The 25971-nt window shown below is 41.6% G+C and overlaps 1 protein-coding gene and 3 gene segments (V, D, J or C); all 4 read left to right on the forward strand.

Moving 5' to 3' along the window:
• The first annotated feature begins 114 nt into the window (after positions 1–114).
• Positions 115–12884, forward strand: LOC120300495 (immunoglobulin alpha-2 heavy chain-like). The gene is made up of 5 exons (XM_039326612.1): positions 115–136; positions 251–364; positions 1819–1938; positions 12041–12384; positions 12651–12884. Exons 1-5 carry the CDS (start codon positions 115–117, stop codon positions 12792–12794), a joined length of 744 nt encoding a protein of 247 aa, XP_039182546.1. The 3' UTR covers positions 12795–12884.
• A 390-nt stretch (positions 12885–13274) lies between these two features.
• On the forward strand, positions 13275–15491 carry LOC120300887. The segment is given in 2 exon segments: positions 13275–14772; positions 14886–15491. Coding segments are annotated over 2 exon segments (447 nt in total).
• A 1991-nt stretch (positions 15492–17482) lies between these two features.
• Positions 17483–18057, forward strand: LOC120300499. The segment is given in 2 exon segments: positions 17483–17558; positions 17648–18057. Coding segments are annotated over 2 exon segments (462 nt in total).
• Positions 18058–25276: 7219 nt separating this feature from the next.
• LOC120300895 lies at positions 25277–25947 on the forward strand. The segment is given in 2 exon segments: positions 25277–25475; positions 25591–25947. Coding segments are annotated over 2 exon segments (399 nt in total).
• Positions 25948–25971: the final 24 nt, after the last annotated feature.

Raw genomic sequence — 25971 nt, forward strand, 5'->3', positions numbered from 1 at the left:
AGTCAACATTACTTCCACTTCCTATTTAAACTCACAGTCACCTTCTTCAGGTTCATCTCAAAACTCATCTCTCTAAACGTCTTCACAATGGCAACCCACTTCTTAATTCTCGTCATGCTGGTTGCCTTCTCCAAAGGTTTGTAGTTTGGTCCATGTTAAGCTTTTTCTAGCATTTAAGGAAATTTCATATCTTAACTATGGATCTTACTTTCTAACCCATATCCAATTATGCTTGGTGTTTTTTCATTAGGTGGTCTCTCCCAGGTAGCTCTGACCCAGTCAGATCCAGTGCTGAAGAAACCAGGAGAATCCCATAAATTGGCTTGCGCTGTCACTGGATTCGATGTTAACAGCTATACCATGGGTTGGATCAGACAGAAACCTGGCCAAGGACTGGAATGGCTTGTAGACTATTACGATTCTAGTAGCAACGATTATTGACCAACAATCCAAGGACGATTTACTGCCTCCAAGGACAGTTCCAACTTCTATCTGCAAATGAACAATCTAAAAGCTGATGACTCGGCTGTCTATTATTGTGCAAGAGACACAGTGAAATAGATCTTAACGGATCTCATGCAAAAACCTTTCCTTTCAGTACTGAAATGTGTCAAGAGGGGACAGCAGAGAACCACAAAATGAGTTGTCTAGCATTTGAACAAAATCACTCAGGCAGAGAAGAGATGGAAATGAAAAGACAAAACAAGAATACCCCCAAATATATTATTGTTCTACACTTAGTGTGGCTGAACATCTTTCACTCAATGGTTGCAGTGGTTTCCTGCAGATTCTTCTTCCGATGCCAGATGACATCTGAAGATGTGTTCCTTTCCCTCTTTTGGAAGGATTCCTGGGATTTTTTCCATGACAAGCCATATTCTTCATTAAATGTTTTGAATTGTATGGAATTTCCTTTCCTGCTTCCCCCCAAATCAAATTCTATTTTGAGAAGATGTGCTAGATAAACTAGCAGGGGTGTCAAACTGCTGGCCCATGAGCTGGACGTGTTATTCGGAAGGTGCACCCACCCCATTGCCGGCAATGGCAAAACCATCCCGATATGTTGTGCAACGACACGTGATGTCACAAGTTTGACATGTCTGAACTAAAGGAAGGCATCATGAATTCTATCTCTCTTTTGGAATGTTAGAAAAAAAAAAGTCAGTTAAAATTACAAAATGTTGCAAGTCTGACTCAGCTATACTTCCCATACTTCTTATTACTCTAGTGAATCAAGGGGGTAATTGTCTGAATTGCTTCCGAATATTATCTGGTGATTCTGGACGTCCAAAACTGCTTCAGATGCCTTTTTCCTTTGTAACAATGATGGTGTAATTTTGTCAAAGCATTGATGGTTGCATGGCTTGGTCTTGGCGGCAAACCAAACTTATGTCTGAATCAGGTGACTCATACCTTATTTAACATCCACTTGTTAAACTCCAGCCTAGAACAGATGAGGAAACAAAACCCATACATAGAGCAACAGTATTCTCCAGCATGATTGGATGGAGAACCCACGGATGGGTTGTCTTAATCTATCTGCTCCAATTGGACTAAGTCTGAAATTGGTAACGCCCCCTCTGTGCCAAGTGCACCCCAGTTTTAGACTTAGTCGTTTTGCTCTAAGACGCGTTTTGTCTTCGCTCCTGGAGCAGAAGACTGTTTAATTCTATTTAATTACTTAGCTCAGGCTATTATTATTGTTATTTTATTATTGATTCAGAATCGATTATATCTAGAAGAAAGATCAATTATCCCAGTCTGAAGCCTATTCAGGCTGACAGACTCACAACCCTCTCCCTCTGGGGGGGGGGAAAACTTTCCCCTTGTTTGTTTTCCCTCAGTTAGGGACAGCAAGATCAAACCTTCGATTTAAGGAGCCTCGTCAGGCCTGCAGGGAGCCTTCCCAGGTACCTCAGCCCCAGCAGACAGCAGCAGGTGAGAATTTGGGCCTGTCAGGCTTTGGACAACAGCTTTTCCAGCCGGCCTAATCACATGCCACCAGCTGCTTTAGGAGCCCAGCGATTCACCCGAACGAGGGCTCGTCGCAGCTTAGACCATAGGCCTCAAGGCCTTCTTCCGGTGGCCATTTTGGGTGTGGCTGAAGCCCCCGGAGGCCATTTTGTATGTGGTTGAGGCCCTCAGCGGCCATTTTGTGAGTGGCGGAAGTCACTGGCGGCCATTTTGTGTGGGGCTGAAGCCTCGGCGGCCATTTTGTTTGTGGCTGAGGCCCTCGGCGGCCATTTTGAGTGGGGCTGAAGCCTTGGTGGCCATTTTGTTTGTGGCTGAAGCCTCGGCGGCCATTTTGTTTGTAACTGAAGTCATCGGCGGCCATTTTGTGTGTGGCTGAAGCCCTCGGAGGCCCTTTTTGTGCGTGGCTAAAGCCCTCGGCGGCCATTTTGTGTGTGACTGGGACCCAGACTGCCTGGAACTTTCTCCTGAAGGCAGTATTCGATCATCGGTGGCCAGCTCTTCGAGAGAGCAGCTTCGACCGGGGAGGGCCTGATCGATCCCAAGTGATCGGGGTGCCCATCAATTCCCTGCCCTCCCCCCTCTTGGGCTGAATTATCTTTGTAGACTCCCTTGGTGAAGTACAGCACCAAGGGGGGGCGTTTTGCCAAGGTTGAGACCAGAGCAACTCATCATGGCAGAGAGAGGCAGCGAGCCGGCCAAGAGGAGTCTCCAATCAGAGGCAAGTGGAAAGAGCACCACGAAGCGAGCCCGGCCAAGCAGGGAGCCACAGAGGGAGGAAGGGTGCCAAAGACTGAGAGCGGTCTCCCCAGATCTGGCAGGCACGATGGGAAGGTCTATTTTTGAGCCCCTTTCTTCACATAGTGCCTCAGCCCCAGGGGCTTGGTCTCCCCCCAGGGGAATTCCTGAGTCAGATTCAAACCTAACAGTGGCTTCAGGGAGGTGTATAACCGGTCAGGACACCTCAGGGCCCCAGGCCACATTCACCCCCACTGCATCAGGGCTTCGCCCTCCTGAGAACCAGGCCCTGAACTCGAACTTCCTCCAGTCCATGATAGCCCAGGCTGTGGCTCAATTTATGGCCTCCAACACCCCACAGCCACCCCCCCAGACCACAAATCATGCACAATCTCCGGACTGGATGGATGATCCCACATCAGATCTGGAATCTACAGGAGCTGAACAACCTGGCCTGATTTTGTCTGATGACGAGGGCCTCGCCCCATCCGAACCCACCCCTCCTGTCGGTCTCTTTGACCATTCCTTCTTCAATTCCCTGCTACTCAAGGCCTGCACTACTGCAAACCTCGCTCAAGAACAGGAGACCCCACCAACATCCCAGGGTCCCCATGCCATATACACTGAGCCCTCTGTCTCACAGAATCATATTCCCTGCCCTCCCCTTTTTCTAAATATAGTCCAGAAACAATAGGAGAACCTAGGATCCCCCTCGAGCCCTGGTGCAGTAGAGAGAACATTGTTCAATGTTGCTCCTTCCCTGTCCTCCCTTTTGGAGATTCCTGAGATTGATGAGCCCTTGAACTCATTGTTTCCCAAGTCCAACATCCCTGGGGACATAAATGAGGCACTAAGGGCAGAGGACAAGAAGATCTAGTCCGCCCTATGCAGAGCCCACCAGGCATCAGCCTGGGCAACGAGGGCAGCAACCTCCATGGCCTTCTTTGCCAGGGCTTCGGTCCTGTGGTTACGGGAGCTCCAGGACATGATCCCTCTGGACCAGCTCAGAGCCCACCAGAATCTGGGTAAGTTGGTGGCCACGTCCCAGTATCTAGTCGATACCTCCTTACACACGGCCAGATACACTGCCCGGACCATCGCGGCAGACATTTCAGCACGAAGGCTCCTCTGGCTCAGAAACTGGCGAGCAGACACCAAGGCCAAGTGGCATCTGGCCTCTAAACCTTACACAGGTGGACATCTCTTTGGTAAGGCGCTAGAGCCATACCTAACCGAAGGTAAGGATAAACGCAAGACCTTGGTTAATACATCAAGGAGGGGAGATAGACGTTGGGGGAACTTGTCACAGAGTAACTACTGAGGGCAGCCCTTTCGGCCAGCGCCATCCTGGGACTGGGCCCAGGCTTCTCGCCCCTCCTTTCAGAGACAGGAACGACAACAAGATCGCTCAGCATACAGAGGCAGATCACAGTTCCAGACCAAGCGGTCCTTTCGAGGCACAGGGAGCCGCTCCTTCAAGCGAGGCAAGTGAACCTGCAGCCTAACCTCCCATAGGAGGCCGGCTGGCCCTCTATTCCAGCATTTGGGCGGCCACTACTACGGATGCATGGGTGTTAGACATTGTCTCCCAAGGTCTGAGACTAGAATTTTGTTCCCATCCACCTGACAGGTTCCGCTCTTGTCCTATTTCAACGAACAGGGCCAGAGCTGAACTTATGTCAGAGGCAATAGCCCACTTATTGCAGATACAAGCAATTGAACCAGTTCCACAAGAACAAGAAGGACGAGGGTTTTACTCAAACCTCTTCGTCATTTCCAAGACTTCAGGGGGCTGGAGGGCAATCTTGGACTTAAAAGGTCTAAACTTCTACTTGAAGTATAAAAAATTTAAGATGCAATCACTTCAATCAATCCTGGCTAGCGTCAGGCGAGGTGACTTTCTTACCTCCATAGACCTGACTGAGGCATATTTGCACATTCCCATTTTTCCTGGACACCACAAATTCCTCAGATTCAGTTATGCCCGATGCCACTACCAGTACAGAGCCCTTCCATTTGGCCTCTCATCTGCACCGAGAGTATTTACAAAGGTACTGGCAGTGATTGCAGCCCACCTTAGACAAATTCCCATCAGAGTTCAATGCTATTTAGATGACATTCTAATTCAGTCATCATCATGGCAAAGTGCCCAAGCAGACCTCGCCCTAGCCATCAAAGTTTTGCAGGAGCATGGTTTTTCTGTTAATTTCCAGGAAAGTCATACTGTACCAACAACTCGGCTCCTCCATTTGGGTGCAGTTATAGACACAGACAACTGCACGGTCTACCTATCTCAGGACCGACGGAACTCTATCCAGACTCTTCTACGTCGGATCCGAAGGGACAGAGTAGTCACAACTACTAGGGAAGATGGTGTCCTGCATGCAAATTGCGCCATGGGCACGTCTCCATGCCAGAGAATTACAGTGGCTTCTCCTTCCATTCCAGAGACTTCATACCAGCACATCCCACCAGAAGGTCCGAGTTCCACAGTCGGTGTTGAACTCCCTTTGTTGGTGGGACTCTCCGGCACTGTCACGGGGAGCAGAATTCAAAGAACCAGACAGGATCACCATCACCACAGACGCAAGCCTATTTGGGTGGGGGGCACACCTCCATACACACTGGGCCCAAGGTCAGTGGTCCAGGCAGAATCTAAAGAACAATATAAACTGGCTGGAACTAAGAGCCATACACATGGCCCTAAAGAGATTCAGCAGCTTAGTACAGGGCCAGCACGTCCTGGTCTTAACCGACAACATCACAGCCAAGGCCCATATCAACAGACAGGGGGGAACAAGGTCCAAGCCTCTCATGCAGGAGGCCAGATTGCTGGGGTCTTGGGCGGAAATGAATCTTGCCTCCATCAGGGCGGAGCACATATCCAGAGTGGCCAACCAGCAGGCGGACTCACTGAGCAGAGCCACCGTGGACCATTCCGAATGGCAGCTGAATCCGGAGATCTTCAGAGAGATCGTGGACAGGTTTGGTTCCCCAACCCTAGATCTGTTTGCCTCCCCAGCCAACTCACAGCTTCCCAGGTTCCTTTCCAGGTTCCCGTCTCCATCAGCGGAGGGAACAGATGCACTCCGCAGTCCCTGGCCCAGGGAACTGCTCTATGCCTTTCCTCCCCTGCCCCTTCTACCTGCCACGATCAGGAAGATCCTTCGCGAACAAGCAGAGGTCCTCCTGGTCGCCCCGCATTGGCCGAGACGATTTTGGTTCGCCGACCTGATGGAGCTCTCCGCATCCCCTCCATGGAGGATTCCAACCAATCGGATCTCCCTCATTCAGGGGGAGTTACATCATCTGGACCCTCAATGGCTCCAGTTAACCGTCTGGCACTTGAGAGGCAGGCCTTAGGCCTAGACGCATATTCGTCAAGGGTCATAGCCATGATCCAGCAATCCAGGCGACCCTTGACAAATAGAATATACGATGCCATGTGGAAAAGCTTCTGTAATTGGTGTTTAGCTCACAAAATTGAACTCTTACAGGCTGCAGTGCCAGTTATCTTGGAGTCCCTGATGGGTGGTCTGGACAAAGGGCTTTCCACAAGCACCATCCGTAGGCAGGTAGCAGCACTTGCCACAGTTATTTCCTGTGGCAAGGAATCCTTAACACAGCACCCTATGATACGCTCCTTCCTAAAGGGAGCTAACAATGCCAGACCACCAACGGTACATAGGTATCCCTCCTGGGACCTTCATCAGGTTCTACAGGCTCTTGTCTCACCACCCTTTGAGCCTATTGACACTTGTTTGCTCAAACAATTATCAATGAAGGTAGCATTTCTGGTTGCTATAACTTCAGCCAGAAGGATCTCTGAGCTGGCTACCCTGTCAGTAAGAAAGGACCTGTGTATTTTCCATATGGACAGGGTTACTCTCAGGTTAGATCCCTCTTTCGTGCCCAAGGTCAACTCCTTGTATCATAAGTCCCAGGACATAGTTTTGCCGGACTTCTGTCCGAACCCATCTAATGACACAGAGGCTCAGTGGAACAGATTGGATGTTCGCAGGGCCTTATATTGCTATATACAGAGGACCTCATCCTTCCGCAAGACTGAGGCTCTGTTTGTGTCATTTCACCCTTCGTCGTTAGGACAAAAGGTTTCCTCACCCACTATAGGCAGGTGGATTAGAGCTTGTATTTCTTTGGCATACCAGACTCAGTCACTTCAAGCTCCCAGCCATATCACGGCCCATTCCACCAGGGGCGCAGCCACTACAGCAGCCTGGTCTACCCAGGCATCCATAGAGGAAGTTTGTAGGGCAGCAACATGGGCATCGCCCTCCTCCTTTGTCCGTCACTACAAGATGGATGTATACGCATCTTCTACGGCTTCATTTGGCCACAAGGTACTAGAACACGCATTAACATTGGATAGGACCCAGGCCCAATCTAATTCCCCACCCTAGGGACACAGGGCTTTGGTATGTCCCATCCGTGGGTTCTCCATCCAATCATGCTGGAGAAAGGGGCGTTGTCTTACCTGAACGCCTTTTCTCAGCATGATGATGGAGAATCCACTCCCTCCCATTAGGTCAGTTGGCCTGGTTCCCATTTGTTCAGACGCGTCGGTCTAAAGTCTGGGTATCGCCTTAGTCTAAAACTGGGGTGCACTTGGCACAGAGGGGGCGTTACCAATTTCAGACTTAGTCCAATTGGAGCAGATAGATTAAGACAACCCATCCGTGGATTCTTCATCATCATGCTGAGAAAAGGCATTCAGGTAAGACAACGCCCCTTTTTCATTAGAAAGATACAGTAATAGAGTCTTCATCTCTGAATGCACTTTCCTCTTCCTCCTTTTACATTGTAAGAATGAGGGAGCTTGTAAGAACTTTTCTCAGGTGACCCTTCCTGCACACACTCAAGTCCTTTCCTCTGATTGTTGTTCTGGCAGAGGCTGCTCTTGAAAGTGATTTTTAATCTGCATTGTTTGAGAATTTAGAGGGATGTGCAGTTTGAACATTATGAAATTTCTAATGTGCCAATTGCACTAGCTTCCACTTTCAAAGCAGTAGTTATTACCCATAATGCCATACAATAAAATTACTTTCCTTACTTCATTCTCTTTGATTGTCGCTTATTGCCCACCTGAACTGACAGTGCAGGCCTGCTCCAGGACGGGACCTAGATTCTAGTATTTGTGTCACAACTTCAACCTAATGGAACAAAACTCCCCAGGATATCTGAATGGCCCTAATTTCATTGACATTGTAAGAAATAAACATGAAAGCCAGAATTTTCCCACAGAATTTTGGTTCTAAGGATTAAATGAGTCTGTTCTTAATTACTTAATATCCACATCAAGTTTTAGACTAGGAGGAAAATGATTTTGGATCTCATGATTAGTATTGTTGTATCTTGAAAAAGGCTGAGAAGCTAAACATTCTTTATTTTTGGGTTAGAGAATTATCAGGATTCCTAGGGCCCAGTTGTGAATTTAAATTAATTTTTTACTTTATCTGCAAGCATTAGACAAGGTTTGTCTGTACAGACTGAGTTACTTTTTATTTCTTCAATTAAATTAAAAACTTCATTGATTTTTAATGAAAATGACAAAACATATGAATGTAATATTAGGCAGAGCTTTTTTTGTCATTGAATGCATGGAATGGCGTTCGGGCACCTTTTTTCAACGGAATTTGTGGAACTAAAAAAAGTTCATTCAGACCTTCCAACTTCTTGTGAGAAAAAATAAGATCTCACAAGGAGTTGGAAGGTCTGACTCAACTTTTCTTAGTACAACAAACTCCATTTCCCTGCAGCAGAAGTTTAATGAACAAATCCCAAATTCTCTTTCCTAATTTAGGAGCATGAAAAATGCTGTACACATCACTTTAACATTATTGATTAGGATCACCTTTGTATTTTTTCACCCCAAATTCTTTATATTTTAAACAGAAAAACTCCAGGAATTGGATGAACTAGGAAACAATCCCACTTGTCCATTCTCCTCTATTTCTTTAGAAAAAGACTGTAGTGTTGTTTAATGCATATCCTTCCCTTTTGTTGAAAACCAGTCTATAAAAACATGATCAGTTCCTCAATGGATTCTATATTTACTTATTTTCTTTTCATAAGGAAATAGATATGTTGGATAACCAGTAGATGTGGTCTGTTTAGAGATGCATCACAAATATGGGAGATATTGAGTTTTCCTAGTCATAACTTCTCTTATTTGTGAATGTTTTCTATGAACACCCCTCAATGTAATTTTTTAAAAAAAAGTTATTTGTATTTTTTCTCTATTATATTTTTACTTTCTTCCCTTTCATAAATTAAGCATACAACAGCATGACAACAGAATAGAATGGGATACAGTGGGATGGAGTGGGAAAGGATGGAATGGAACTAGAGAGCAGAGGAGAGGAGAGGAGAGGAGAGGAGAGGAGAAGAGAAGAGAAGAGAAGAGAAGAGAAGAGAAGAGAAGAGAAGAGAAGAGAAGAGAAGAGAAGAGAAGAGAAAGGCAACACAACCAGGACAGGACTGGACAAGACAGGATAGGATAGGATAGGATAGGATAGGATAGGATAGGGTAGGGTAGGGTAGGGTAGGGTAGGGTAGGGTAGGATAGGGTAGGATAGGATAGAGTAGGGTAGGGTAGGGTAGGATAGGGTAAGAATAGAACAGAACAGAACAGAACAGAACAGAACAGAACAGAACAGAACAGAACAGAACAGAATAGAATAGAATAGAATAGAATAGAATAGAATAGAATAGAATAGAATATTTGGCCAAGTATGATCAGAAACACAAGCAATTTGTCTTTAATTCAGCAGCTCTCAATGTAGATGCAAGGCAACAGTGTAATAATAATAATACTGAATAACTCAGGACATGGTTATCAAACATCAAAAACATCTGCTAGACTATCCCACCTCCTTTACATGGATGATCTGAAGCTGTATGGAAAAACATCATCTGAAATAGAATCGCTGCTCAACACTGTCCGTATATATAGCAAGATATTGTAATGGAGTTTGGCTTGGACAAATGTGCCACACTTACTATCAAACAAGGAAAAATAGTGAAAACTGAAGGAATCAAGATGCCCCACGAAAATAACATTAAAAGTCTGGATGAGGAAGAGTACTACAAATACTTGGGTATCCTTCAAGCTGACAACATCAAGCACACTGAAGTCAAGAAAAAGGTTAGAGGTGAATACATCAAGAGAGTGAAGAAGATCTTAAAGTCCAAACTCAATGGAGGAAATACCATAAAGGCAATCAACACCTGGGCAATCACAGTCATTAGATACACAGCTGGAATAGTGGACTGGACTCAAGCAGAACTAAAAGCAATGGATAGGCAGACCAGAAAAATAATGACAATGAATCACGCCCTTCATCCACGCAGTGACATTGATAGACTTGATCTACCAAGGCAAATAGGTGGGCGTGGAATGCTACAAGTACATCAGATGGTTGAAGAAGAAAAAATGGCTTTGGAAGATTATCTGAAGAACAATGATGAAGATGCACTGAAATTAGTATATCAGGAAGGCTTACTGACTACTGGAGAGACCAAACTGGCCTACAAGAAAGACCAAATGAAGAACAGAATAGAGGCATGGGAAGACAAAGCACTACATGGCCAATACATTCAAAAAAATAGCTGGGAAAGCAGATAATAACAAGACCTGGCAATGGCTAAGAGCAGGAAAATTGAAGAAAGAGACCGAGGGACTAATTCTGGCTGCACAAGACCAAGCCTTAAGGACAAATGCATACAAAGTCAAAATTGAGAAGACAGCAACAGACAGTAAGTGCCGCCTCTGCAAAGAAGCTGACGAAACAGTGGACCACTTGGTAAGCTGTTGCAAGAAGATTGCACAAACTGATTACAAGCAGCGGCATGACAAAGTAGCAACAATGGTGCATTGGAAGATCTGCAAAAAATATCATTTGCCTGTAAGCAAAAACTGGTGGGATCATAAAATAGAGAAAGTCATAGAAAATGATAAAATTAAACTGCTCTGGGACTTCAGAATTCAAACAGACAAGCACCTGCAACATAAAACACCAGACTTAACAATTGTCGATAAGAAAGACAAAAAAGTCTGGATAGTGGACGTGGCAGTGCCTGGAGACAGCAGAATAGAAGAGAAAGAACTGGAGAAGATAACAAAATACAAAGACCTACAAATAGAAATAGAAAGACTGTGGCAAAAGCAAGCAAGGGTCGTACCAATAGTCATAGGCTCCTTGGGCGCAATCCCAAAACAACTGGAGCACCACTTGAACACCATTGGCATTGACAAATTTGATATTAGTCAATTGCAAAAGGCGGCCTTATTAGGAACTGCTTCCATCCTGCGACGATACCTGTAATACCATCAAACATCCACATCTGCCTATCCCAGGTCCTGGGTAAGGACTCGATAGGTAGACAAAATACCAAATCCAGTCTGAACATCTGGCTGACTGTGCGATGATTGAGAATAATAATAATAACAACAACAACAACAACAACAATGTTGGAAGGGACCTTGGAAGTCATCTAGTCCAGCTCCCTGCTCAGGCAGGAAACCCTATACCATTTCAGACAAATGGCTGTCCAGTCTCTTCTTAAAAACTTCCAGTGTTGGAACATTCACACCTTCTGGAGGCAGGTTGTTATAAGTACTGTGAGGATTAGATGCTCAGCAGAGTGATGGCACAAGTGAAAAACTGTCCCTGTGTCTAGTTGTTTTCGCATGTAATGCTATAGGACAGGGGTGTCAAACTCGCCACATCACACGATGTGTCATGACATATCTTGACTTTTTCCCCATTGCTGGAGCTGGGGTGGGCGTGGTTTTGGTATGATGCATCCAGCCTGCAGGCTGGCAGTTTGACACCCCTGCTATAGAACATGAAGTGTTTGCATGAACGTAATGCCCTATATTCATGCAGACATGAAGTGTCTGCATTTAATATCTCATCAGGGACTTCATGCAGAACTGAGATTTCAATTTCTCTCCATCTCACTTTATCATAAGAAAGACAAAGAGGTCCATGAGCAACTTTGTAACAAATTTAGGTTTTAACACTGAATTTATTTCCCCCCACTCAATAGAGGTGGAACTCATGCAAAGTTTATGAGATGCAATGCTGATGCTTCTCTTCAAAATAAGCCTATCCACTATGAGTTCCTCACTTCCTTTGAAGTTCAAAGATCTCACTGGGACATCCTAGATGGCCATCAGGGCATTGTGGTTCTTTGCATTTTGGTTTACAGTGCTTCCAAGATGTAAGAATATTTAATGAAATATTAGGAGATATTAATTTGGTCAGTGATGTTGTTTATTGATCACAATCCTTTCTGTTTTCCCAAGGGGTCTTCTCAGCCGTTCAACTTGTAGAATCTGAACCAGGAATAGTGAGACCTGGAAGTCAACTCAACCTACTTTGTAAAGTCACAGATTTCTCCATTGCTACTTCTTCACAATACGCTTGGCATTGGATCAGGCAACCAAATGGAAAAGGTCTCCAATGGCTTTCAGCCATAAATGTCAATAATGGAGGCAAATGGTATACTAATTCTGTAAAAAGCCGTGCCACCATTTCTGCAGATCAGTCCAGGAACGAGTTCTCCCTCCAGCTGAATTTGGTCATAGCTGAAGATTCATCTGTGTATTTCTGTTTCCGAGAGCACACAGCAACATATCTTCTATTTGTGGTCTGTAAAAAACAAGCGAGCGAGAGAGAGAGGGGTGGGGGAGAGAAAGGGAGAACTGATAGAACAATGTATAAGTATTTTCTTTTTGTAAAATGGGATTAGTTTTATTAGATCAAAATTTACAGAGTTTCATAGGGAGACACCAGAGGTCTGGTGAGAATAGATGCATACTAATTTTCTTTTCTAATATAAGAGGCTGAAAAGTGCTTCAATTTTTAAAGAGTTAAAGTTCTCCATTACCATCACCCCTTTTTTTTTGTTTGCAGATAAGAGAAATAGGAAGTTGTTTAGCCTGGAAAACTCCTACCTGTCCTGTCTTTCCTCTTTCTTCTGAAAAAGCAGAGAGGACACTGAATGGCCTTCCTTGGAACTGGACGAAGCCTCTAGGAGCCTCATTGCAGAAGGCTTGATATTTTTTGCTATTTTTTTCTCTATTATATTTTTACTTCCTTCCCTTCCACAAATTAAGCAAAAACAAAGTATTGATCCATGCTGATATGACAATAGACTACACTAGACTAGACTAGACTAGACTAGACTATAGACTAGACTAGATTAGACTAGACTAGACTAGACTGGACTGGAATGGACTGGACTGAAATGGACTGGACTGGACTGGAATGGAACGGAATGGAATGGAATGGAATGGAATGGAAGGAAAGGGAAAGGAAGGGAAGGGAAAGGAAGGGAATGGAATGGAATGGAATGCAACGGAATACAATGGAACGCAATGGAACTCAATGGAACGCAATGGAATAGAATAACAAGAGAGAAGAGAAGAGAAGAGAAGAGAAGAGAAGAGAAGAGAAGAGAAGAGAAGAGAAGAGAAATAGGATAGGATAGGATAGGATAGGATAGGATAGGATAGGATAGGATAGGATAGGATAGGATAGGATAGGATAGGATAGGATAGGATAGGATAGGATATTTGGCCAAGTGTGATTAGACACATAAGGAATTTGTGTGTGGTTCAGAAGCTTTCATTGTACCTGCAAGGCAACAGAGTTATAATAATCATAATAATGTCACCGATAAGAGAAGTATGAGAGAAGATGACAAGGATAATAATGTTACAACCATACAATAGGAGTGAATATATTTAGATATAAGACAGTATTATAAGGATTAGATGCTCAGCAGAGTGATGGCAAAATGGAAAAAACACCTGCCCCTGTGTCTAGTTGATTTGGCATATAATGCTACAGGACAGGAAGTGTCAGCATGAATGTAATGACCTATGTTCATGCAGACATGAAATGTCTGCACGTAAAATTTCAACAGGGAGTTCATACAGAACTGAGATTTCAATTTCTATCCATCTCACTTTATCAAAAGAAAGACTAGGAGCCAGCCTTAAAACACATTCAGGTTTTAAATCTTCATTTATTTTTTTCACCACTCAATAGAGGAGGAACTCATGCAAATTTTATGAGATGCAATGCAAAGCATCCAGTATGAGAGCCTCATTTCTTCTGAAGTTCAAAGACCTCACTAAGACACCCTAGATGGCATTTTCCACGAGAAGCCATATTTTTTCATTACATGTTTTGAATTGTATGGAATTTCCTCTCCTTCTGTTTTTTTCTCCAAATCAAGTTCTATTTTGAGAAGATCTGTAGACACAGCAAAGTATAAATTAAAGGCAGGAAGTGTGAATTCTAGCTGTCTCTTAGAAATATTAAAAAAAAATCAGCTAAAATAGGAAAATCTTGCAAGTCTGATTCTGCTGTATTTCCCATCCTTCTTATACCCCAATGAATCAGGGGGTAGTTGTCTTAATTGTTTTTGAATATTTGAGGATTGAGTCTGGTCCTCAAAATAACTTTCAGTTCCCTTTCCCATTGTAACAGTTTCTGCGTAATTCTGTCAAAATTACCAGCACCAAGATATAATCTTCTTTGCAAAAAAATAAAATGAAATAACCAGTCACAGTGTATGGCAGTCATTTGAAATATTTTTTGCCAGTCTCTGACTTTTTTGGCCAGTTTTGGATTTGCTTCACAACTGAAAGACTCTCTTATCAATCACTGAAAATAATGGTTGAAAAAATGCGCCTAGCAATGTGGTTGCCTCTATTTATGACAGCACTGACTTACAACCAATATTCTAGTCGATATGTCAAGGACTACTTGCATCCAGATACACTCAATTATCTTTGTGAAAATAGCAGAGAATTTTCTACTAAATTTCACAACACTTAAGGACTTCATCTCCTATTTATACAGTCCTGGCAAAATTTATGCAAAGCCAATATGACTTTCACTTCCTATTTAAACTCTTGTTCTCCTTTTTCAGGCTCAACTCAAGGTGTAAATCTTATCCTTCCAAACTTCTTCACAATGGCAATCCACTTCTTAACTCTCATCACGCTGGCTGCCTTCCCCAAAGGTTTGTAGTTTGGTCCATGCAAAGCTTTTTTTAGCACTCAAGAAAATGTCATATATTAACTGTGGATCTTACTTTCTAACCATTACCCAATTGTGCTTTGTCTTTTTCATTAGGTGGCCTCTCTCAGATAGCTCTGACACAGTCAGATCCAGTGCTGAAGAAACCAGGAGAATCCCATAAATTGACTTGCGCTGTCACTGGATTCAATGTTAACAGCTACTACATGGATTGGATCAGACAGAAACCTGGCCAAGGACTGGAATGGCTTGTTCACTATTACTCATCTAGTATCAACTATTATTCACCAACAATCCAAGGACGTTTTGCTGCTTCCAAGGACAGTTCCAACTTCTATCTGCAAATGAACAACCTAAAAGCTGATGACTCGTCTGTCTATTATTGTGCAAGAGACACAGTGAAATAGATCTTAAGGGATCCTAACGTAAAAACGTTTCACTACTGAAATATCTCAAGAGGGGACACCAGAGAACCACAAAATGAGTTGTCTAGCATGTGGAACAAAACCACGCAGGCAGAGAAGAGATGGAAATGAAAAGAGAAAACAAAAATACCCCCAAATATATTATTACTCTACACTTAGTGTGTTTGAACATCTTTCACTTATTGGTTGCTGTGGTTTCCTGCAGGTTCTTCTTCCAATGCCAGATGACATCTCAAAATGGGTTCGCCATAGGTTCACAACCACTGATCTATAATGCCGTATAATCAGATTACTTGCCTTCATTTTGTTTGATTGTCATTATTTTTACTATTTTCAAAACTTTTTGCTTTATTGCTCTTTCTTAGTTTTCTTTTATATTCTATTTTACATTTATCCTTTAAATTTGCATCAAAATCAGTGAGAGGGGGGGGAGAGAGGGAGAGAGAGAGATTTGTACGTACGTATGTACGTATGTATAGAATTGCTACACTAATGATGGCGAATCTTTTAGAGGCCGAGTGCCAAAAATGCAACCCATAACCCACTTATGCATTGTCAGGTGCCAGGTGTGTGGCCCATTGGCTGGGTATGGCCAATTGGGTGGGAGTGGCTGTGGTGGTAATGGCAGACTTGGTGGGACTAAAAGTTCAATCAATCAATTCTAACTTTGCAAGATCTTTTTTTTTTTTGCCCACGAGAAATTGAAATTGACTGATTGAACCTTTTTTTTTTTTTTTTTGCACATAGCAGCGGAGGCCTAAAATGAAAAGGTTTTATAAAACCCAGGTGAAGGCCTAGGACTGGGGCAACAGTGTGCGTGCCCACAGAGAGGGCTCTGAGTGCAGCCTCTGGCACCCTTGCCATAGGTTTGCCACCACTGGGCTACACCAACTAATATGAAAAACCTATGAAAATAGAATTCAGTGAATATCTGAAAGATTCTTATATTGGAAAACGGGATTACATATTAGATGCCTAATAATTATTCACTTAGCTTAATGCTATTTAATGAAAACATACCTAGTTCACTAATTCAGGAGTATGAAAAATGTCCTACACATCACTTTAACATTATTGATTAGTATCACTTTCTTATTTTTTCACCCTAAATTCTTTATACAGTATTTTAAGCTGAAAAACTCCAGGAATTGGATGAACTAGGGAAAAAAAAACCTTCACCTGTTCTTTCTCCTCTGTTTCTTTAGAAAAAGACTGGGGGCTGCCCTTGAAGGTGATTTCTAATCTGCATTGTTTGAGAATTTAGAGGGATGTGCAGTTTGGACATTATAAAACTTCTAATGCAGTGGTTCTCAACCTTTCTAATTCCGTGACCCCATAATACAGTTCTCTATGTTGTGGTGACCCCCAACCACTTATACATCACTGGGTGCCAGGGGCGTGGCCAAAGAAAAGGGGAAAAAATGGCTGACAGCCTTGTTTGGCGACCCACAGGTTGAGAACCACTGTTCTAATGTATCAACTACACTAGCTTCCACTTCAAAATTCTAGTATTACCTATAGAACAGTAGGATCAGATTATTTGCCTTACTTCATTGTGTTAGATTGTCGATTAATGACTACCTGAACTGACAGTACAGGCCTCCTCCAAGATGGGGCCCGGATTCTAAAATGTGTGTCACCACTCCAATCTAATGGAACAACATTCCCCAGGACATCTGAATGATCCTAACTTCATTGACATTTTAAAAAATAAACATGAAAATCAGAATTTTCCCACATAATTTTGGTTCTGAGGATTGAATGAGTCTGTTGCTTAATTGTTTAATATCTACTTTGAATTGTAGACTAGGAATAAAATGAGTTTGGGCTTTGTGATTAGTATTGTTTGATCTTGAAAAGGCTGAGAAGCTAACAACTCATTATTTTTGGGTGAGAGGATTATCAAGATTCCCAGGGCCAAGCCTATATGGACACTTTTGAATTTAAATTAATTTTTCAGTTTATCTGTGAGCCTATAGATTGAGTTAAATTTTATTTCTTAAATTAAATTAAAAAGTTCATGGAGTTTTAATGAAAATGACAAAACATATGAATTTAATATTCTCTTCAGTATCTTTATCTAAAAGTGCCAAGTTACAGGAAAAGGAGTTAGTTCGGTTGACCTTAAGCTGAAAATGTTCTCCTAATTTTGCAGTCCCCAAGAAAGGACCACATCCTTATAATATGGAGATGATGCAAATTAATTCCACTGCTTCATCTTCTTAAAAGCAGTTCTTGCAAACTTACATCTGCAGAGCCAATCATTAGTTAGCCTCAAGAAAGTCAAGCGGAATGGTAGATATGCTTCTTTGGGCTTTCCTCCTGTTCCTTCTTCATCTTTCAGGTAGATCTCCTCTCATAACGAAAAGTAGGAGGTAATAAACGTTACTCCTCAGGTTTCCTTCTGATTCCCTGTTGATGTTTGATTTTCAGGCTGCTACTCAGAGGTGAAGTTGGTGGAGACTGGAGGAGGTGTTGTAGTCCCTGGAGGTTCCCTCCGCCTAATCTGTAAAGCATCTGGATTCAACTTTACTGGCTATACAATGCACTGGATCCGTCAGTCTCCAGGAAAAGGATTGGAGTGGGTGGCTGGTGTAAGCCAACCAGAAGGAACTAAACAATGGTATAACTCTAAAGTGGAGGGAAGATTCACTGTCTCTAGGGACAATTCACAGACTTCAGCTTATCTCCAGATGAACAACTTGAAGCCTGAAGACTCTGCCTTGTATTATTGTGCAAGGCGCACAGTGATTCCATCTGCTTTCCTCCTTGTACAATTTCTCTATGGGTCTCTTGCAAGGAGAAGCCGAGAGCAAAAAGCAGAAACATTCAGCCTTCTTTAAGAATCTTTTTGTTTTGTTTTTGTTTTCCTTTTTACTGTTTTTAATACTTGTTTTTTTTATTGCTGTTTGTTTTCTATCTTTCTTCCATATTCTATTTTGCATTTACCTTTTAACTTTGCATAAAAGTCATGTGTACATACTGTGAGAAGTTTTATATCAAAATATATTTTATTTTTATACTTTTTCCATTTTCCCTTAAAACATTAACAGAATCCACAATGGACTGAGAACCTGTGTTTCCACTAGATAATTGACAATCAAGCTAAAACTAAATTAATCAAGTAAAAATAGCAAACAGGAGAAAATCTTTAACTCAAACTTCCTCAATCCCCCAAATAAGTTATCCAGACAAAATCCACATATCAAAGGATAAGGTTTGTAAATACAAATAGTGTGAATTAAATTAGATTTCCCAGTGGAACTGCATGTTTAAAAGAATAAACATCATAGACATACCTACACACACACACACACAAACACACACACACACACACACACACAGAGAGAGAGAGAGAGAGAGAGAGAGAGAGAGAGAGAGAGAGAGAGAGAGAGAGAGAGAGAGAGAGAGAGAGAGAGCTCAAGTGTCATCTTAGAATCAGGATGTAGACACTTCCACATCAGGACAACCTCCCCTATATGTCTGTTGCTGTTCCCCATTTCTTTGCAACTGCCCCTAAAAGCAAACTCTTTGCTTTTAGGAATAAATATTATTTCTTCTTCTTCTTCTTCTTCTTCTTCCTCTTCTTCTTCTTCTTCTTCTTCTTCTTCTTCTTCTTCTTCTTCTTCTTCTTCTTCTTCTTCTTCTTCTTCTTCTTCTTCTTCTTCTTCTTCTTCTTCTACAGTTGTCTGGATCTCATTTTTATTCATTCTTGTGCAACTCTGTCTCAGGTTGGAATCCCCAATTATTCTTCTGAAAATATAAATTCAGAAAAAAATAGTAAGTGTTGGTATTTTGTTCTCTATTATATTTTCCCTTTGTTGCTTCCACAAATTAAGCAAAAAGGTAAGCACTGATTCATTCTGATATCAAAATAGAATGAAACAGAACATAATGGAATGGAGAGGTTAGAAAAAAAGAGAAGGTAAGGGAACATGACTATTTAGGATAGGATAGGATAGGATAGGATAGGATGGGATGGGATGGGATGGGATGGGATGGGATGGGATGGGATGGGATGGGATGGGATGGGACGGGACCGAACGGAATGGAACAGAAAGGAACAGAACAGAACAGAACAGAACAGAATAGAATAGAGTAGAATACTTTATTGGCTAATATGATTAGACACATAAGGAATTTGTCTCCGATTCAGAAGCTCTCTGTGTAATGCAAAGCAACAGAGTAATAATAATTCATAATAATGATACAAATAAGAGGAGATAGTAGAGAAGTTGAGAAAAAGAAGAATAGAGCCATACAACATGGGTGAATATACTTAGACATTAGAGCCATGGTGGTGCAGTGGTTAGAATTTAGAATTGCAGGCTGATTCTGCTGTCAGCAGTTCGATTCTGGCTGGTTCAAGATTGACTCAGCCTTCCATCCTTCCAAAGTCACTAAAATGAGGACCCAGATTATTGGGGGCAATATGCTGACTCTGTAAACTGCTTAGAAAGGTTGTAAAGCATTGTGAAATGATATATAAGTCTAAGTGCTATTGCTACTGTGAGGGTTAGGTGCTCAGCAGAGTGATAGCTCAATGAAAAAAACTATCCCGGTGTCTAGGTGTTTTGACATGTAATGCTATAGGACATGTAATGCCCTACATTCATGCAGACATAAAATGTCTGCAAGTAAAATTTCATCAAAGACTTCATGCAGAACTGAGATTTAAATTTCTCTCCATCTCACTTTATCAAAAGAAAGAGAAAGAGGTCCATGAGCCAACCGGGTAACAGATTCAGGTTTTAAGTCTTCATTTATTTCTCACCAATCAATAGAAGAGGAACTCATGCAAAGTTTATGAGATGCAATGCTGATGCTTCTCTTCAAAATAAGCCTATCCAGTGTGAGTTCCTCACTTCCTCTGAACTTCAAAGACCTCACTGGGACATCCTAGATGGCCATCATGGGATTATGGTTCTTTGCATATTGTTTTATAGTCCTCCCAAGATGTAAGAATTTTTAATGGAAAATTAGGAGATCTTTATTGAGTCAGTGATGTTGTTTACTGATTGCAATTCTTTCTTTCTTTTTTTCCAAAGGGGTCTTCTCAGAAATTCAGCTTATAGAATCTGGGCCAGGAATGGTGAGACCTGGAAATCAATTCAACCTAGTTTGTAAATTGTCAAGTTCCTCCATTGTTAGTTCTTCATCTTATGCTTGACATTGGATCAGGCAACCACCTGGGAAAGGTCTTGAATGGCTTTCAGTCATAAATGTCAACCATGGAGGCAAATGGTATGCCAATTCTGTAAAAGACCATGCCACCATTTCTGCAGATCAGTCCAGTTCAGTTTTCCCTCCAACTGAATTCTGTCACAGCGGCAGACTCATCTGTGTAATTCTGTGCCCAAGAACGCATAATGATAAATATTTATTATGGTGGGTCAAAACAGGGTTTTGTTATGGAGGAAACACAGCGAAATAGGTCTTAAGGTAACTTGTGCAAAAACATTTCCTTTAATTACTGAAATGTCTCAAGAGGGGACATCAGAGAAACACTAAATGAGTTGTCTAAGCATCTGGAACAAAATCATCCAGGCAGAAAAAGGATGGAGGTCAAAAGACAAAACAAATATACTCCCAAATATATTACTCCATATTTACTATAGTTCAACATCATTCATTGAGTGGTTTCTTATTAGTTTGCTATGGTTTCCTGCGGTGTCATCTTTTTGCAGCATCAAAAGACAGCTCAAAACAAGTTCCTTTCCTTCTTCAGGACTTTCTTTCGGAGGGTTTCCTGAGTTGCCTTCCATGGGAAGCCATATTTTTCATTAAACATTTTGAATTGTATAGAATTGCCTCTCCTTTTTTCACCCCCAGATAATTTTAATTTGAGAATATGTGCCACACAATAATAATGTACAAACATAAGGCAGGCATCCATGCACTTTAGCTATCTTTTCAGAATAAATGAATTAATAAATAAAGGAGGGAGGGAGGAAGAAAAGAGGGAGAAATGAGGGGAAAAGAAAGAAAGAAAGAAAGAAAGAAAGAAAGAAAGAAAGAAAGAAAGAAAGAAAGAAAGAAAGAAAAGATCAGCCACAATAGCAGAAGTCTGATTCTGGTGTGGTTCCCACCCTTCTTATTGTATATCCCAATGAATTGGAGAGCTTCTTGTCTGAACCACTTCCAAATATTATTTGGCCATTCTGGACTTTACAAAATTGTTTGGTTCCCCTTTGTAACAGTTTCTGTGTAATTCCACCAAAGTTACCTTTCCCTTTCCCTTTACTTTTGAGAATGGGAGAGATGAAGCCCAAGACCACCCTATTTTGAGAGCAGGTAACAGGATTTCATTTTTAACGTGGGCCAGTGTGCTCAAAGCAAAAAATGACAGTAAAGGTTATCTTATCTTATGTCTTATCTAGATGTCTTTGTTAGTGACTGTCTGGCTGGCAAATTCAATATTGAAGAAACTCTATGGTCTTGAGATGCCATAAGAGATCATCTTTATTGAATACACCTCGCAGTAATGAAGAAGCAAAATCAACTCTAGTTTTCCCATGTGAAAATCTGGTTAGTTAACAATAGCTTTTCATAACTCCCACCCACCAAGTGTTCACATTGCCCAATCACATCTCTTTGTTTGTTATGGGAACAATCCACTTCTCTGTCTGACACCTGCTTTCGACGACCTTGGGTCTCCCGGTCCGTGGATGGCTTCTTGAAACTCCCATCTTTTTTCCAGGTTCTCCCTCCCCTCTGTTTCTATGGCAAGTTAAGTAGCAACAGAGATTAGCAAGCATCTTAGCAATTCAACCTTGTTAAGGCATCTCTGCAGTCACCAAGAGTCAACTTTGCCATTCATCTCACATTTATACAGTTTCCACCTGGCTTTATGCAAAATCATCCTCACTTTCACTTCTCATTTAAACCTTCAAAGGTTCCCCTCTCTGGTAAACAGAAAAGTTCCCCTCACAGAAGCCTTCAGAGAGCCAGCCATTCTTCTACTATGTTGTCCTTCTTTCCAGTTCTGCTCACACTGGCAGTCTTCTCTTCCCGTGTGTTCATTTTGCCATTTTATTCTATTTCCTTCAATGAAATGAACTGTCAGTTCTTAACAATGGCTATCATGTCTTCACTGTCATCCAGTTCTGTTCTTTCTCCTCTGTTTAGGAAGTGACTCCCAGATATTCTTGCCCCAGTCGAATTCAGTGAATAAACCAGGAGAAGCTCATAAACTGACTTGCGATCTCACTGGATTTGATGTTAACAACTACTGGATGAGTTGGATCAGACAGAAACCTGGTCAAGGACTGGAATGGCTTGTTCACTATTACTCCTCTATTAACAACTATTATTCACCGACAATCCAAGGACGCTTTACTGCCTCCAAGGACGGATCCAAGTTCTATCTGCAAATGAACAACCTCAAAGCTGAGGACACGGCTGTGTATTATTGTGCAAGAAACACAGTGAAAGAAATCCTAGGAAATTTCATGCAAAAACTCTTCCTTTAAATTGCTGAAATATCTTAAAAGGGGATGTCAGAGAACCACTCAATGATTTGCTTAGCCTATGAAACAAACTCAGTGAGGCAGAGAGATGTGGGATAAAAAGACAAAACAAATACACAAACCAGTGAAAGATTATTCACCCACACTTAAAATGGTTCAAAACCTTTGCTTGTTAAGCTCCATCTGGACTGCTGTGGCTTTTGTGGTCATCAGCTCCAGATTTCTTTATAAAACAGAAAATAATTCTCACTGTAACTGTTGCTTTATGGACAGTTTGTTTTTGTTTTATTTTTGAATCCTCAATTTTGGTATTTTAGTAATCTCTATAATCTTATTTCTGTTCATAATCTCTATCTTCTTATTCATGCCGAAATACCATAGATTGGGACATCAGCACGATGTTCTGCATCCTATGGTAATTGAGGATGGATAGGAGAAAATAGAAAAGTGTGGGCAGAATTTGAAGAAGACAAATGGAAATAGTCTGTTCCTTGTGGGAGATTAACAGTAAGAAAATTCATACATCCACACTATATATGCTGTATATGCCACACTATATAAAAACAGAAGAATGAAGCTCATATTTACAATTCCACTCACTTTTAAATAAGAATATGGAAGTATCCTGTGTCCAGAAGTATATGATCACATGCACTTCAAAAATGCCATCAGACCCTGGCTTGCATTCGCAGGGCAACAAAATAAAAGAGGGTCATATGTCATTTCCTCAAGGATGGAGACACCAAGAGATATACAGAGATTTACCCTATATTATCAGGCTGACATTCAGTTACAATATAATGAGAAATTGGGTAGTGAGAGAGCATTAGGTCCTAAGGACATTCCAAACACATTACACTATAATTAAATAGCATATGGAACACAAAGAAAGAACAATTTAAGAAAGGAATGATCAAGTCAGATGCATCTTGGGGATTGGGAGAAAACATTGATGGAAAGGCACAAAATGAAAAAGTTGTGGATTCATCTTGTATTTATACAGTTCACATCTGGATTTATGCAAAACTGGCATCACTTCTTCTTTTCATTTAAACCATGACAACTTCTCAGCTCACACAAACTGACAGGCTTATTTCAAAGAAGGCCTCAAAAATCCAGCCATTCTTCCACTATGGTGTCCTTCTATTCAGTTCTCCTCACACTGGTCATCTTCTCTTCTCGTCCATTTCTTTTTCCATGTCATTCTTTGTGGCACTCCATTGAAGCTGAGTTCCTCAGCCGTAGCTGTGATGTTGTAACCCCCCTCCAATTCTGTTGTTTCTTCTCTGTTTAGGTGGCCTCTCTCAGAAAGTTCTGAACCAGTCAGATCCAGTGCTGAAGAAACCAGGAGAAGCTCATAAACCTACTTGATCTGTCACTGGATTCAACATTCACAGCTACGGGATGGATTGGGTCAGAAAGAAACTCAGTCAAAGACTGGAATGGATAGTTTACCATCACACCTCTAGTAGCAACCTTTATTCTCCCACAATCCAAGGAAGGTTTACTAGCTCCAAAGACAATTCCAACTTCTATTTGCAAATGAACAACCTAAAAATAGAAGAGACAGCCATATATTACTATGCAGGGGAGGCAGAGTGAAAGGAGTCCCAAAAGATGTCATACAAAATCTCTTCACTGTATTAATAATGTGACCCTAAAGGGGTCACCAGAGATCCACTAAATGATTGCTTCACATTTGGAAGTGAATCACCAATGAAATAGCTAATCAAAAGAAATTACAAAGAAGAAATATTATAGTGCACATTTAATATGGTTCAATAGCTTTTACTTATTGATTTCCAACTAGACTGCTGTGGTTTTTCTTTTCTAATGCAAGATGTCATTTCAAATTGTGTTTATGTTTGCCTTCATGCTTACATCTGTGTTTAATCTGTCTTTGAATTCTCTTCCTTCCTTCCCCAAACTATGGATAAGTTTAATTATAACTATGCCAAAGGTACTTTTTCACGAGGCAACTGGACTTTCTGACTTTTCAAGAAAGTCCAGTTGCCTTGAGAAAAATCACATTTGGGGTAACCATGACCTCAATGACTAAGAATCTCCATAGATGTTCTAATATAACTACTGTATTTCATTCTGGGCCTTCCCATCATTATTGTATCCCAAAATGACTTCAATCTTGGCTGGAGACTCTTGAGAATTCTAGAGTTGTACTCTACATTGCCAAGCTGAAAAACTTCTCATGGAAAGAGAATGGCAATCCATTTCCTTAGAATTGCCTAAAACCCTGCAGGATTGTTTATACACAATCACTGAAGAGTTAAAGTCAGCTGTAGTTTTCTGTGCACATTGATTCAATAGGACTTCAAAATAAAATGGTGGACTTTCTAAGTTTAGCATTTAGAAATCTTGGTGACTATGTAAAAAGAGGCTAGCTAGTTTAAGATAGAGAATTTAAGCTCAAGCACCCCTATCTTGGACCCTAAGGGAACACATTCTAAAATACATTACATTACACTTAAATAAGAAATGAAACAAAATGTACAATTGTGTCATCTGGGTGGATATGTTAAAATAGTGCAATGGCTTCAATTTGCAGAAGAGATTAGTGTATACTGGGCAAGACACCCTGATATTCATCTCAGATTTATACAGTTTCCATCAGGATTTATGCAAATTTGGCATCATTTTCACTTCTCATTTATATCCTCAGAGCTCCCCATCTCACTAGACAGATTCACCTCACAGAAGCCATCAAAGATCTAACCATTCCTCCACTATGCCGTACTTCCTTCCAGTTCTCTTCACATTGGCTGTCTTCTCTTCCCGTGTGTTCATTTTGCCATTTTATTCTATTGCTTTTATTCCTTGAAGTGAAGTTTCAATTCTTAACTGTGGCTGTGATGTCCTAACTCTCCTCCAATTCTGCTCTTCTTTATTTAGGAAGCCTCTCCCAGATAGTCCTGACCCAGTCAGATCCAGTGCTGAAAAAAACAGGAGAAGCCCATAAACTGACGTGTGTTGTCACTGGATTTAATGTTAACAGCTACTGGATGGGTTGGATCAGACAGAAACCTGGCCAAGGACTGGAATGGCTTGTTTGGTACTATGACCCTAGGAATACCATCTATTATTCAACAACAATCCAAGGACGCTTTACTCCCTCCAAGGACAGTTCCAATTTCTATCTGCAAATGAACAACCTGAAAACTGAAGACACGGCTGTGTATTATTGTGCAAGAGACACAGTGAAAGGAGTCCTAGGAGAACTCATGCAAAAACCCTTTCTTTAATGACTGAATTATCTTGAAACAGGATGCCAGA

This window comes from Crotalus tigris, unplaced genomic scaffold (genome assembly GCF_016545835.1).
Source record: "Crotalus tigris isolate CLP2741 ecotype Arizona unplaced genomic scaffold, ASM1654583v1 scf7180000017614.5298720, whole genome shotgun sequence".
In the NCBI taxonomy this organism is placed as follows: Eukaryota; Metazoa; Chordata; class Lepidosauria; order Squamata; family Viperidae; genus Crotalus; species Crotalus tigris.

Bases quoted from the DNA above. Each gene is read 5' to 3' on its own strand.
- LOC120300495 (XM_039326612.1), top strand. From the start codon at position 115: ATGCTGGTTGCCTTCTCCAAAG. The intron at 365-1,818 runs GTTGGATCAGAC...GGGGGGGGAAAA, and splicing joins TGTTAACAGCTATACCATGG to CTTTCCCCTTGTTTGTTTTC. The intron at 1,939-12,040 runs GTGAGAATTTGG...TGTTTTCCCAAG, and splicing joins GCCCCAGCAGACAGCAGCAG to GGGTCTTCTCAGCCGTTCAA.